General features: G+C 33.7%; 3 protein-coding genes and 1 pseudogene across 3 annotated transcripts; 3 read left to right on the forward strand and 1 right to left on the reverse strand.

Annotated features, from left to right (window-relative positions):
• Nucleotides 1–6567: 6567 nt before the first annotated feature.
• Kpol_1010p29 (uncharacterized protein) lies at nucleotides 6568–7779 on the forward strand (the record flags this gene model as incomplete). The annotated part of the gene is made up of 1 exon (XM_001645722.1): nucleotides 6568–7779. One exon carries the CDS (start codon nucleotides 6568–6570, stop codon nucleotides 7777–7779), a length of 1212 nt encoding a protein of 403 aa, XP_001645772.1.
• Nucleotides 7780–8047: 268 nt separating this feature from the next.
• Kpol_1010p30pseudo lies at nucleotides 8048–8796 on the forward strand (annotated as a pseudogene).
• Nucleotides 8797–10574: 1778 nt separating this feature from the next.
• On the reverse strand, nucleotides 10575–11627 carry Kpol_1010p31 (glycoside hydrolase family 16 protein; the record flags this gene model as incomplete). Its single annotated transcript, XM_001645723.1, has 1 exon — nucleotides 10575–11627. One exon carries the CDS (start codon nucleotides 11625–11627, stop codon nucleotides 10575–10577), a length of 1053 nt encoding a protein of 350 aa, XP_001645773.1.
• A 1671-nt stretch (nucleotides 11628–13298) lies between these two features.
• Nucleotides 13299–15098, forward strand: HIP1 (histidine permease; the record flags this gene model as incomplete). The annotated part of the gene is made up of 1 exon (XM_001645724.1): nucleotides 13299–15098. The coding sequence occupies one exon, from the start codon at nucleotides 13299–13301 to the stop codon at nucleotides 15096–15098; it is 1800 nt and encodes a 599-aa protein (XP_001645774.1).
• Between the last annotated feature and the right edge of the window lie 628 nt (nucleotides 15099–15726).

The following is a 15726-nucleotide window of genomic DNA, read 5'->3' on the forward strand; positions in this document are numbered from 1 at the left end:
TTGTGTTTTTTCTACCGAATCATTCATAGTAATAGATTCTTTATTTATTTCCAAGGACATTCTTAATAAGTTGATATTGATCCGGTGTATTAAAGTATATAATATACACATGGGAATATAATTAACATGACAAGTGTCAATTAAGATCTTGTCATTTCTTATATAAAGTGTTGGAAAAGTTTTAACGTCAGAAATAACACTTTCGTGTAAAGTAACATTTCTTTATCCTATATGAATAATGTCGTAATACGTATATATCACGTGTTACCTCATAATTCTGACACACCTCCGTAAAGACATGTTTTTACGATCTTCTTAACTGATCATCAACATCTTCTTCCTGTCCTTGGATTTTGATTCTCCTAGCTCAGTTATACGAAGAATGTCTCCTGGGTGTAACTTATTTTCCGAGCATTCAAACAATTTCTTGAATTGAATTTGCGTTACTGTTTTTTGTTAAAATGTCAGTAACATTAAATAAACCAGATATTTTTTCTATAGCAGTTACGTTCTTTCGAACTTGTTCTAATAGTTTTTCTAGTTTACGAGCTGTAAATCTATCTTTAGAAAATGGATACTTGATTTATATTCCGAGTCATAGAATGATCAACTATTTAGATATTTTCTTAAGTAATCATTCCATTCTTTCGGACTTTGCTTTAACCATATAAAGCTTTATTTATTTGAACCACCTTCGGTTCATACGGATGTGGTATATATATTCACCTCCTGTAGATCAGCATATAGTAATGCATGATCTATATGTAAGTTTTTTACCACTATCCAGTTGTTGTGTGATGTTAGTCTACACGCGTCTCGAATTCAGATACTTCTTCATTCCGAGGTTTTTTCATCAGAGCTTTCACTTGAAGTTAATGATACATATTGAAGTTCGTCTTCAGATACGTCTTGTACAAATAGTTCTTCAATCAGAGGTTCGTCCTCAGAAATTTGATGTGAGTTTATAGATTCATATTGAGGTTCGTTCTCAGATATGTCTGGCAAAGATACTGATGCATATTGAGATTCTTCTTCATTTTATGTCAGTTTGAGAATCTTCATTCCGAGGTTCGTCCTCAGGAATATCATATGGAGTTACTTATTCATATTGAAGTTCTTCTTCATATATATGGCAAAGATACTGATGCATATTGAGGTTCGTCCTCATTTTACGTCAGTCTAGATGAAAGATAATGTGATATCAAGTTGTTTGTGCATGATTAAACTGAATTAGTGTGTAATGACATATTGTTGGCTCGATATTGGGCTCTCTTGGCCTACGTAAGATATTCGAAAGAATTTCCAACAATAATGAATTGTCTATTACTATTATATTAAGTCGTATTTGATAATAGCGGTGTCGGCGCAGGTATGAGGAGAGGATATATGCCGCATGCTCATCTTGTAAACCCTGGTTTGCGAATATGAATAAGGTGTGAGTGTAGGTCTTACATTCTGCCTCTTGCTCATCTTTGGAACCTTGTTGATTATCATGCTTAAGGTGCGAGTGAAGGTCTTACATTCTGCCTCTTGCTCGTCTTTGAAACCTTGTTGATTATCATGCTTAAGGTGTGAGTGTAGGTCTTACATTCTGCCTCTTGCTCATCGTTGAAACCTTGTTGCTTATCATACTTAAGGTGTGAGTGTAGGTCTTACATCCTGCCTCTTGCTCATCTTTGAAACCTTGTTGCTTATCATGCCTGAGATATGAGTATAGGTCTTACCTTCTGCCTTATCTCGTCAATCTAAAAACGGCTGAATTTGTCGCGTGGGTGTGAGAGGGTCCTTTTTACCGTCTGCCTCAGTTTGTAATAAACCTATCTGTTGTCCTGCTTATTAGTAATATTAATACGCTGTTTAAACGGTTTTTCTAGAGTCAGTGGCACGTTAACTCGAAATTTGCTATTAGCAATCGATTACTTGTTGTATAATTTCTCATTTCGCTCTATACTTCACCTCCTGTGAAGATTATTCATCATTTTACTCTATTATCTATGATTTATGCCATATCTATATCGTCATCATGAACTAGATTTTTTGTCTTCCTTATTATGGTAATCAGGTTGACCTTTTAGTCGAGTTTGTTACAACTCTGACTGTTTTGTTACCGGACTGTTTGTTTTTATTAATCACATTTTTTAGAATAAGGTTATTTGAATTAAACCAAGGGGTTTTATCCACTTTGGATCCTTGATTTGTATAATGTAATTAATCAGGAATTTATAAGCTCTTTCGAGTTTATATCCAGTATCTCCCTGTAAAGTGGCAATAGATAGACTATTTTCACTTTATTTCGGATAATAATAATAGACTTTCGTCTTTATGTATTTTCTCAGATATGAGATTTTATCCTTAATATCTTGTTACTTCTAGATAATTTCCTCGTTTTGAAGTAACAAGAATATTTTGTTAATTCTTCTTCAAGTACTTTCTTGTATCTTGAATAGTAATTTAACGTTACTGTTTCCAGTAAATTTGGGTATCAAATCTTCTTTGAATGAAGTCCTGGCGGGGAAGCCATGTAGAGAATTATGTTGTGGTTTTTCTACCGAATCATTCATAGTAATAGATTCTTTATTTATTTCCAAGGACATTCTTAATAAGTTGATATTGATCCCGGTGTATTAAAGTATATAATATACACATGGGAATATAATTAACATGACAAGTGTCAATTAAGATCTTGTCATTTCTTATATAAAGTGTTGGAAAAGTTTTAACGTCAGAAATAACACTTTCGTGTAAAGTAACATTTCTTTATCCTATATGAATAATGTCGTAATACGTATATATCACGTGTTACCTCATAATTCTGACATTAAGTATTCACTTCTACGGCTTGTTTCCCTAGATAAATACTTAATACATTAATATTTAATATTCCGGACCAAACAATACACTTAATTGTTCTCTAAATCTCTAACTGTTGTGACTTTAACCTGGATACTCGAGGATAAAGTTTATGTCACTATTGCTGTTTTTCGTACAAGGTGAATGTATCGATTTCTCTAATATATAAAAGGAACAAATTTTCAGTTCCGATATATAAAACTATTTATGTTATATAGACTACTCTGTTACAAGAGGATGAGCGAGTTACCACTCACTGACCTCAGTAATAGGTCAAGATCCCTAATTGACGTACATCTACTCTCAATTAAAGCTTATAGTTCTTACCATTCAGACACTAATTGTTCCTTCTAAATGGAACCTCTATCTAATATACAAAATCTATACTATGCCCTTTATATAACACGGACTGTCGTTGTAAGTTGGGTGCAACCAACTTACATGAAACATTTCAATGTTTCATATGTTAGCCCTAATAACCCTGATCGTAAGCAACTTCCTAAGAACCTTAACAAACTATTAGAATGTCCTTATTAAATAATACAACAAAACATTTTGTAATCTAAGCCTTTCTGCTGTGTGTCACATTTAAGCTTTTGTATTGATTTGCAAATCATTCAATACAAAATAGTGGGGCATGAAATATTTCTTTTATTAACCAAGGACACTCCAATTAGTATATAAAGCGACACTGTCACATCGCTATAATATTTACTATTATCACAAAAGATATCATCATTGTCATTTTAATCAAGAATTATTAAATAAAACTAGCAATAAGAATAATACAGTTAATAGATATATCGTTACAATACGTCGTTGGCCTATTGGAAACTATTTCTAATAAATATATTCCAGGCCGAAACAACACAAAATAATTATTTTGTAAATCACATCATCACTATAGGAGTGAATAATACAACTGATTCAACATTCCAAGATGTAAGAAAAAACAAGGAAAGAAAATGAGTGAAAAGGAAGGAGAGTATAATTTTAAAAGATTAGAGAAACCAGTTAGACAATCGAGAGTTCTGCAAGAAAAATCTCATGGTGAGATATTTACTGCCATCAATAGCTTAGGCAGACTTTGCTACATTAAAGGAAATGGTAATGAACTTGGCAGGAAGTTTTGAAAAGATGAAAAAAGAACAAATTGAAATAGAAGAAGAAGAAACTAACATTGAAAAGAAATTAAAAGAAGAAGGACAAACAAACATATAAAATTATTACAAAGAAGGAGACAACGAAATGTCGCAATTAAAAAAAGACCTGAGCGAACAACTCCCACAATACCTTGAAAACTATTTAGAACAACACTTTGTGGCCATTGAAAACTACATTTCAGAAGTTAGAGGAAATTCACACTAGAGCCACTACAATACAAAGAAGGCAAAAGCTGAGATCGAAACAGTAAAGAAGATCAGAAAATTTTGTCCACATCTCATCACAAACCCAACTCCTTTATTACTACAAACTTGTGGGAAAGTATTGGCTGATGTAAACTTACAAATCAATGCAGCTAACCTTATCGAAAATGTGGTCGACAACGATGTCACACAACAATTGCTTAACATACAACAATCGCTAATTAACAAAAGAGTCCAATACGAAGATTGGGATCTTTACCTATCAATGAATTGTCGCAGACATGCTCTAGACTTAACACGGGATTCTCGAGGAGATACATTGGCTTGGAGAGAATGCATAATAGCTTTATTTTCATTCTTTGACTTCGAACATGACGAAAACAATAGGTTTGAAGACTTGGTTTCAAAACAACCAAAGAATGGAGAAGCTCTGGCTACCTTTATGAAAAATATTATACAATTTGCTATCGACATTAAAGGCATGTAGACCTTTAAACTTACATTCAACAAGATAAACACTCTTGTTGGATCACAATTACCCATAGTAAAGAAACCCAAACACAATAAGGTGGACACTTTCGCTAAATTGATAACTTACGTCAATCGTAACATTCCTAAATCAGAAAAATACAAAAACATAAAACCACAAAAAGACGAACAACATTGATTTGCTATACAACATAAACAGGATAATTTCGACACTGTTAGAACTAGGAAATTTAACAATGTATATCACTGCATAAATTGGGAATGTTGCACAGGCCAAACCAGGTTTCTGCTCAAAATGCTCCTGGAGAACATGTTACACAGCTACTATCACAATACAAAATGATTATTTTGTATTGTGACGATATACCTATTAACTGTATTATTCTTATTGCTAATTTTATTTAATAATTCTTGATTAAACTTAAAAATGACATATTTTGTTATGATAGCAAATATCATATGCGTTGTGACAGTGTCGCTTTATATACTAATTGGAGTTTCCTCCGTTAATAAAAGAAATATTTCATGCCCCCAATATTTTGTATAGAATGATTTGCAAATCAATACATTCCGTTGCATTGATTAAGCGTTAAGTACAAAGTGACAAGATTAAGATGAAAGGATTTACATTACATGTGAATATTATTATGCATGTGGATGCTATAATGACGCTAATCAATGGCTGCCGCGACGTATATAAAGATCTCTGTGTCAGAATTATGAGGTAACACGTGATATCAACCTGTATTCTTTGTTGTGAATTCTTTAGTTGTAGATATCTAATAATTGTACGTCGAATAAATGCTGTTATGGTATTTATTCTATTCGTCTATTTGGTGGTAGATTAGTACTGTTAATAAGTATATTTATTAATTAAAGAGTTCTATATCCCTTCTTCTAATGTACAAAGTAAGTAAATAATATACAATACTATACAACTGTTTCAAATAGTAATTACTATTATTCTTTATAAGTATGAACGATAATAACACTTATTATCTGGTGTCATAGATCTTACAATCCATTCGTATTAAACTATGTTGAAACAATACAATACTTTAATACACCGGATCAATATCAACTTATTAAGAATGTCCTTGGAAATAAATAAAGAATCTATTTCTATGAACGATTCGGTAGAAAAACTACAACATAATTCTCTACATGAACTGTCACTTTGAGGGATTTATAACAACATTTATGATGAAAAGCTAATGTTTCATATTTCAACCCTATTAAGCCTGATAGTAACCCCAACTAAAATAGCGGTTACAATTAATAAATGATACAACGTGGGTAATGACAGGTGTATGATTTGGCCAGTATATGGTAAGTTTTAATTATTATTTAGTCGTATAGTCAGTTTTTTATACGTTAGAATAAAGGCTGCTCTGCGTTTATCCAATAGGATCTTAATGTGGAGATCTGTAAGGTAAAGTAAATATACTGTTAATTAATAATGTTGTCGAATGATCTTTCATGTAAAAGTTAAGATACTAAACAAACAATAATATACAATAAATTCGTTTAATAGCACTATTGATAATACGACACAACTTTGTTGTAACGAATCATATCTCGACATTATCAAGGTTCGAACGAACTAACCTTGAAATAATACAACAAGAAAGAAGAAGAAAATATGGGTAAAGTGTTGGATTATGGGGGTCGACAGATGCAACCAACAACCAGCAAATCGGCAACCAATTTTATTAGATGAAATTTGTAAGGTATATAAAGGGATAGTTTTATATCTTAGTAAATCTATTCCCACCCTCTAGTTAATCTCTTTATATAATGATATAGAAGAGTAACAGTTTTACAGGTTGCTAAGGTATAATTTGTCTATACCATCCCAACTATGTCTCGCTCTGGTACCCGATCTAACCCAACTGATGTGCCTTCAGCCGAGGATAACTACAACCTGTTGGATTCAGATCTGCGCCCACATAAAGCAAGTAAGGCCATGCAACGTAAGGCACGGAGAATAGTTGCTCTGATGGTTCTTGCACTGTTTGGAGCGATACTAATCGCCTCTGCAGGTTTTTTAATGAATACGAAATATGGGAGGGATTCTTATACGACAACAACAGAAGAGACACCCGCAACATTCGTGCCTGAAGACTTAGTGAAGAGGGAAGGCTCGGATACCGCTGTGTCTCTAGAGCCATATCTCACGGGTTACACTATTAGTGAATTCTACGGGACTGAATTGAACGTAACAACCTTGGAAAATAAGGCACGTAGAATTGTAAGGCCTCGCAACCCGTACGTGTGGTTCGCACTAACAGCGTGGAAGATATTTGAGTGGGGATGGAGTTTCAAGTCTACCATCAGTTCATGTCGGGATTGGTCGAAAGGGGGCACTGGTTCAAGTGCAGACTGTGTTATAGGAGCGCTAGACACAGGGATAACACTTGGAGCCACGGCATACGGCGTAGGATCTGCTTATGTGGCCATAGGGACATCGCTAAGAAATTCAGGTGTTCACATACCCGGTTTCAAACGGGATGAAGGGCTAGGAGTCTCGGAATCAGTAACAGCGATGGCGAAGTCACTGGCGTTAGCTCAGGGCCTGCAGGTAGCTACGATTCACCATATAAATGGGGATCCAGTCTTTAATGAGCATAGTGGCCATCCAGTTTTTGCAGTCCGGTCAGCTATTCACCCTATTGTCCATATGACGTCGCTGACACTGAACTCTACCCACCATACGTTTGTTATCACTGATACTCATCCACTCATTCAAACCGCTAAGAGAGACGAGAACTTCAACTTAGAGAACTTTAGCAGTGGTGGTTTACAATTTCACCAATATAAATCGGAGTCGGACAGCATTGCTGATATTAACACAGGAGGGGACTATGGTACCTTAGACCATCAATTAAGCTGTGAAATTGACATGGACTGGCACGCGTTCTCGTATGAGGTGTGGGACTACAACCACAATGCTGGCATCTCGTCAGGGACAGCATGGGCGTATCAGTACGACCCATATCCTGATGCTGACGGTCAAGTTATACCTTTTCCTGGTAATCCCATATCCCAGAACGATAAGTGTTATGTAGCCTAGGTCTTTAAAGGTTAAGATAGATTACATAAGACATAAACATTTATAATATATGTATCATGAACATAAAATATATAGAAAAGAAAAGAAGAAATTAAAATATTAAATGTTGAACTAGAAATTTAGAACACCCAATAGAGTTAATGCCACACTCGCGATCATCCAACGCAAAGCCATACAGGGTAGCACCAAAGGAAATGACGTCATTAAAGGATATTATTAAAGACCTACTAGGGGCGTGACAAGCGAACCATCAATATTTTGTAGATACATGAATTCAATTCTAGGTGACTTAGAATTAGTAGCTGTCTACTTAGATGATATCCTCGCATTCTCAAAGAAAAAACAACACTATCGACACAAAGACCAGGTACTACATTGACTGAAGAAGGAGGGACTTATTGCCAACGAACAAAAATGTCATTTTTTTCCAGAGTAAAGTAACCTTCTAAGGCCATGAACTGGACTCAATACTACCCAAACGGAGTAAGATCGAAGCAATCAGAGAGTTTCCCGAACCAAAAGCAAAGAATGAGGCACATTCCCTTTTTAGTCCAAATAAATCTCTATCGGAAATTCATTCATCATTGCTCATCAAAGTTACTACCCATTAACCAATTTATAACCAAACCCGAAACATACTGGCTCGAAGAGCAACACCGAAACTTTATGCTGCTGAAGGAAGATCTCTTCGAACTATACCGCTTAACAACCGACGCTTCCACTAAGTGATATGGCGGAGTCTTAGAAAAAGTCAGCAATCACAACGAAGTAATAGGAATCGTAGGATACTACTCAAAGTTCTTACAGAAAGCTCACCATAACTACACAGTTTCTAATCTAGAGCTACAAGCTACTGTCGGAGTTTTATCCTATTTTAGGTATATACTACATGGCAGACATTTTGAATCACGAACCGACCACTCTGCCCTTCTGATACTACAATCAAAGAAACAACCAATAGGCAGAATAGCAAGACAATTAGATTTCCTGGCAGATTTCGACTTCACCATCTCACACTCCACATAAAGGTACCGGCGTCACGATTGAGTATGGTTATGAAACCAGACGAATTTGAAACAGTTAAAAGCATCATACTTAGAAAAGAAAACGAAACTACAGAAGTCTCAGATAAAGAGAGGATCGAACCTGGAGGAGAGCGGATGTTGGATAGCAACCCCAACTAACAGAGCGGCTATGATTAACGAATGAGACAACCTGGGTGACATGAAATACTGAAAGTAGTTGCAAATGGATCAAGGCAGAAACATATAAAAAGGTCAACTAAGTCAAGGTCCCGATATGGTAAAAATATATACTACTGTAGAGTTTAGATATAGAAAAAAGAGACAAGCTTGATAATACTAAATTAAAGAAGGATTGCATGAGGGATCATGTAATCATCAACTATATAACAAAAATTGAAGTATATGCCTTCATATAAATGTTGTGATTTAAATCTTGAAATATTTTTTATCTTCTTCTAGAAAATCCCTAAAGAGTCATAAATTATGGAAAAAAATTAGTTGTTTTTATTCGAAGCCAAATTTTGTTTAATAATTACATACCCTCATATGGATACATGTAGTGTCTACACCGCTACAAGTTATATTCAATATTAGTAATTATGGCCGCCCGCCAGTTCCTAATGATCTCGATGACATGAAAACTTCTATCAAAATATTTGGATTATAAATAGAGGCTAAATATTCACATTTTAATTTATTTAAGATCTGTTATTGTCTAAAAACGACAAGGAAAAAATTCTCACTCATCTATACTATATAACTAACACGAGAAATTTTGATGAATTCTCAAGATAAGTTGTTGAACTTGCAGTGGTTTTTTCTATTGATTATGGTGATAAGAGTACTGGAATTTATATCTAACATAATCGCTATATAGTTGTTTGAAATTCAAACACATCTGTTTTCTTTTAATATTTAATTAGTGGCTTACCCTATTCTCACAGATTGTAATTTAATTATATTGTTTCATCTGTCATCAGTTATTTTTATTTACTAATTAGCATAACGTTTAATTGGGGCAATGTGCTCTATTTACTTTAAGAATCACTTCAAAAATACAAAATCGATCGTTATGTTATTGTAACTCCAAAAATAATCTTGGAATTTTTCAATATCCATTATCGAATAAAGCCAACATTACCATATTTATGTTCTAGAAATATATTTTTCCTATTTTTCTTTCAATACCTCTCATTCTTCTAATTATGAAATTACAAAATATCCGACACATAAAATATATCTTATCCTAATGAATTATACCTCCAAACAATAGGCAGAAATTTGTGAGATATTTGTATTAAATTAAATATATCAATATGATTTGTAGAATGCTTCTAATCAATGGAAATACTATTAATTTTTCTACACTTTATAGTGCCTTCCTCATAATTAGTTTTGAGTTCTTAAGTTTTATTGTTCTATTATTATTTTTACATCTTGTTCCTAGTAACATATATTTTTTCCATAGGTAACATTGACATCTAATTTTGCAATAAAAACAAAATTATTAAATATTAACGTTATTGGCTAAACGTAAATAAATGTGTTGTTTCATCACAACAACCAAAGTAACATTATTTATTATATAGGTAGAAATTTATTGAATAATACATACAAGTGAAGTTCTGATATTTACACCGTTAGTGTACTTCATGGATAGTCTAGTCTAGTGAAAAAAAAAGAATATTACATTCTATGACATTTACAAAAAAACTGAATCATATAAATTAAGTGAGAAGAAGCCAAAGAATATAAGACAAAAAACTATCACTAGTGAACAAATGCCAACAATAAGGTGGTTGCAGAATACATCAATGAAGATACTAATGATTCAGTGACTAAGATAGGACTGCCATTTGCGTACTTACTTTTGATTGAACTGGAACTGGTGTCAGATGAGGTTGAGGAAGAAGTATTTTTGGTGGTTGTTTTAGTTTCATTCAGCGAACTATATGTTCCTGAAGTTGTTTCAGCGTCAGTATACACCAATTTGGCAAATTCGATCTGTGCCTCAGCATATCTACCATTAATTAAACCATCTTTTGCTTTAATGGATTTGGCTGATCCAGATTTATCAGCATACATGTATTCTGAACCAGTTGAATAATCAGTAACCACTAATTTTTTAAGGTACATGGTAAAAGGAACATCATTATAATTTGTTTCACCGCCAGCCCATTCAATAACACCAGGCTGGTTCGAAGGATCACCGCCAGCCCAAATACCAATGTATAAAGACATTGGGGTTTGTGGATAACCTTCTGAGTCATCAGAATTCAAGGTTCTGACTAAAGTCCCATCAATATACCATTGAGTTTTGTCCTGTTGCCAATCTAAGGTATAATTATGAAAAGCGGAAACGCTGTCATTAACCGGGTGAAACATACCTCTATTATAGGTTGTGGTAACACCCTTTGAGAAGAAATTGGATTGAACTTCATTTTTATCACCACCTAGCCATTCGATATCAATTTCATCTAAACAATCACTTTGTAAAAAAATTGAAGATACGATACCAGTTCCTGGAGCAGCCTTAATTATAGCTTCAAATTTACCATACATGAAATAAAAATTTGATTTCAGACTTGGGTTATCAAATCTTTTGGTCAAAGAAATACCTAAACCACTTTCATCATAAGTGATGTTTCCTGGATTTCCGTTGTTGCTGAACCATTTAGACTCTACTAAGAATTCTTCAGAGAAAGAGGCAGACAAAGCATTATTTTTAGGACAATGCTTGTCATGCAACGGATTACAAGTAGTGATTGTACTTGCTGCATACGAAATCAAACCAGATATTAAAATTGATTTTTCAATGATCATAATTTATTGATGACGCTATTTCTTGACGATAACTTTTTTTATTCAAGAATAATACGACCTTAAACCTCAAATCGAACCCTTATCCATGCATTTGATGACACTACCTTCTCTCCCTTATATAAAATATTGAATAAGCAAAAGCTCTGGTAGAATTGACCTTTTTCATCCAAATGAAATCTTGGTTAATTGACAATATTATCAGTGGAATACTAAAAATAGATGGTTTTAATAGTTCAAGAATACCTTATTTAATAATGAATGGAATATAGAATCCCGGTATGATTTAAATGAATTGAATCAGCCTGGTATCGGTATACTCAATGGGTTAAGAATAATTATAATACCTATTAGGTACTAGGAATTTAAAAAAAAATTATGTTGAAATTAAAAAATACCACAGAAAAAATCATTCGTCATTATCCACCCTCCTTCCCTATCAGGTACAATATACGTAGACAATCCAGATGATATCTTTAACAATCCACCTTTCATATTATTATATTAGCACCCCTAGCAACACCGAAAAGGTTGCCCTAACAAGAAGAACTTAATTCAAGAGATAATAATTCTTTCGAACTGAATGAAACAAGGCAAAGCAAAATTGCTAAAGACACAGATGTTAATTGGTATCCAGTCAGAATCGAAACAAAAATGAGGCTGAACTTTAAAAAATTTGAAAAACTTCTTAATATAGAAAGAAGCTGCAAGAAGATAGCGATACATACACATGATCGAGAAACAAAAACGCAAGACAATACAATAATACTTCCAATTAAAACTACTGGAAGTACAAATCAATTCAATGCACTAGTTATCTTATTGGGTGACTTATGCAATGTAGAGGCCCTCTTTTTTTTTAAATTGCATCTAGTAATTACAAAAGAGCTCCAATGCATGAAAATTTGACTCTATCAAAATCAACTAGTTAATTGAAAGCATAATTAAACCCATTGAAATAGTTTCAGTTTGAGGTTTATATAGTAAGCTAAATTGATTCGACTCTTGCTTTCTGTCTGATTATTTCGAGTCTTTTTATTTTATTCTATTATATTCTTATTCTGCTTTTATCTATAATTGTGATAGGAAGGTATGCTTCTTGTTAGTATAATCGATGAGACATAATTGCAGCGCTACCACATGCTCACAATATGCACAAAATTTTCTATTCCGTTTTTTTGAGTTCGGGATGTGAGTCACATGCGAGTTTCCTAAGTAGGGAATCGGATACCTAACCGGGTATATTTGGTACCAGATCCGTTCCCGATCTGGAAACAGGCAAGCCACAGCTAAAAGAAAATACAAGAAAGACCTGCGTTTCTTTTTAGCATTCTTTGGAAAATTTGAAATATTAATAAGAAGGAATTCGATCAAGTTTCGAAGAAGTTAGACTGGATTATTTAAAAGGTAAGACTAAGTTTGATGGATTTTAAAAGTGGAATTGGCATCTCAGAAGTACTCTATTTGAACAATTCTGTATCAGTAGGTGTGCTGGCAATTAGATCTGTGATTTTTCCTCATCTCCATCCATTGTCGTTAATTGTAGGAAAAGGAAAAAACTGACTTATTAAATATATTAGGAACAATAGGGAATTTTATTTATTGGACAATAATTTAGAAACTGGAATACTTTAGATAATAAAATATAGCACAGATATATATATTAAAACAAACATGCCATCAATATTTAACAAAGAGTATTGGGCAGAGGTGAGAGATGGGTTTAGAACTGCCACTCCACAAGGCTCCTCTTTGTCTGGTGGGAATAATAGTATAGAGATGAACTCAAGTTTTATCACTGAAAAACGTTCAAACTCATTGAAAGAGGATAATGTAATGATTCAGACAACTTCTTCTGGTGCCACTAAAAATATTAATGGCACCAGTAATCCAAATGATAGCAATATGCTTTCAAAAGAAGATATCGACGGTTCTAATCTGAATAAAGATTTGAATATTAGACACTTGTTAACTTTAGCTGTCGGTGGTGCCATCGGTACAGGTTTATTTGTTAACTCTGGTGCTTCTTTGAATACTGGTGGTCCTGCATCTTTAGTCATTGGCTGGGTTATCGTTAGTACCGCTCTTTTCACAGTCATTAACTCATTAGGTGAATTGGCTGCTGCATACCCAGTTGTTGGTGGGTTTAGTGTTTATATGACTAGATTCATCGATCCTTCTATCGCCTTCTCTATTAATTTAAATTATTTGGTTCAATGGTTAGTATTATTACCATTGGAATTAGTTGCTGCTTCCATCACTATCAGATACTGGAATGACAAGATTAATTCAGACGCCTGGGTTTCCATCTTTTATACCGTAATTGGGTTGTTAAATATGTTAGATGTTAAATCTTTTGGTGAAACCGAATTCGTATTATCTTTCATCAAGATATTAGCTATCATTGGTTTCACCATTTTAGGTATTGTCTTATCCTGTGGTGGTGGCCCAGTTGGTGGTTACATTGGTGGTAAGTATTGGCACGATCCTGGTGCATTTGTTGGTCATACTGCCGGTTCACAATTCAAAGGTTTATGTTCTGTTTTTGTTACAGCTGCATTTTCTTATTCTGGTATTGAGATGATTGCGGTATCTGCTGCAGAAAGTATAGACCCAAGAAAAACCATTCCTGTTGCTGCAAAGAGAACTTTTTGGTTGATCACTGCATCATATGTAACTATTTTGACTTTGATTGGTTGCTTAGTTCCATATGATGATCCAAGATTATTAAATGGTTCAAGTTCAGTAGATGTTGCTTCATCCCCATTAGTTATTGCTATTGAAAATGGTGGTATCAAGGGTTTACCATCTTTGATGAATGCTATTATTTTAATTGCTGTTTTATCCGTGGCCAACAGTGCAGTTTATGCTTGTTCCAGATATATGGTTTCGATGGCTATAATTGGTAACTTACCAAAACAATTAGGTAGAATTGATAAGAAGGGTAGACCAATCAATGCTACCTTAGTTACATTATTCTTTGGTTTAATATCTTTTGTAGCAGCTAGTGATAAGCAAGCTGAAGTTTTCACTTGGTTAAGTGCCTTATCTGGGTTGTCTACTATTTTCTGTTGGATGGGTATCAATATTTCACATATTAGATTCCGTCGTGCAATGGATATTCAAGGCAGATCCCTTGAAGAAATGCCATATCTATCCCAAGTCGGTGTCTATGGTTCATGGTATGGTTGTATTATCCTATTTTTAGTATTAATTGCAGCATTCTGGACATCATTATTCCCAGTTGGTAGCTCGCAAGCTAATGCAACCACATTCTTTGAGGGTTATCTATCATTACCTATCTTGCTTGCATGCTATGTTGGCCACAAATTTTATTTCAAGAATTGGAGACTTTTCACTCCATATAATGAAATTGATTTGGACTCAGGTAAAAGAGACATCGATTTAGAATTATTGAGGGAAGAAAAAAAAATGGAAGAGTTGGCATTGAAAAAACAGCTCATTCTTCGTTAGATTTGTCAAGATCTGGTGTTAAAAAAACATTTAACTATCATGTTTTCTTCTTCTTTGCATTACTGAAGTAAGTACATATCAGTTACTTCATGGACCATATAGAACATTAAAATTAGAAATACTACTGAGATGAAAATCAGCATTTTATGAAACAATTATATAATATTAGTATAAATAAGATACAGTTAAATTAATATTAAATAACATATTTTCAAAACAAACAAACGAACATACCATTCATTCTTGTGTTAATATCAAATTTCCCCCACTGTCTTTCTTGATCAAGACCATGTTCGGTTCCCCTTCCCAATTCAGAAGGTCCAATAGAAGCCTAAAACTAAAATAGAAAAAGGGAACCCATACAATTGAGTATCCTAAAATCCAATAAACTGATCAAATCATTATAATTGGAAACCGATCCCAATTATAACTCAACAGACAGTGCTCTTTTTATACTTGATCTGTAATTCTTTTACTGACCAACCTGTCATTTATGGGAACAATCCAGTTACCCGCACTTGGTGAACATTTAAGCCCAAAAAAAAATTTTTTCCGTCAAAAATTTTGAAGAACCCAAGAAGATATGAACTTTATAAGAAGGTCTTACGTTAAAACTAGATATGATGAT

This window comes from Vanderwaltozyma polyspora, genomic scaffold, assembly GCF_000150035.1.
Source record: "Vanderwaltozyma polyspora DSM 70294 KpolScaffold1010 genomic scaffold, whole genome shotgun sequence".
NCBI classification, from domain to species: Eukaryota; Fungi; Ascomycota; class Saccharomycetes; order Saccharomycetales; family Saccharomycetaceae; genus Vanderwaltozyma; species Vanderwaltozyma polyspora.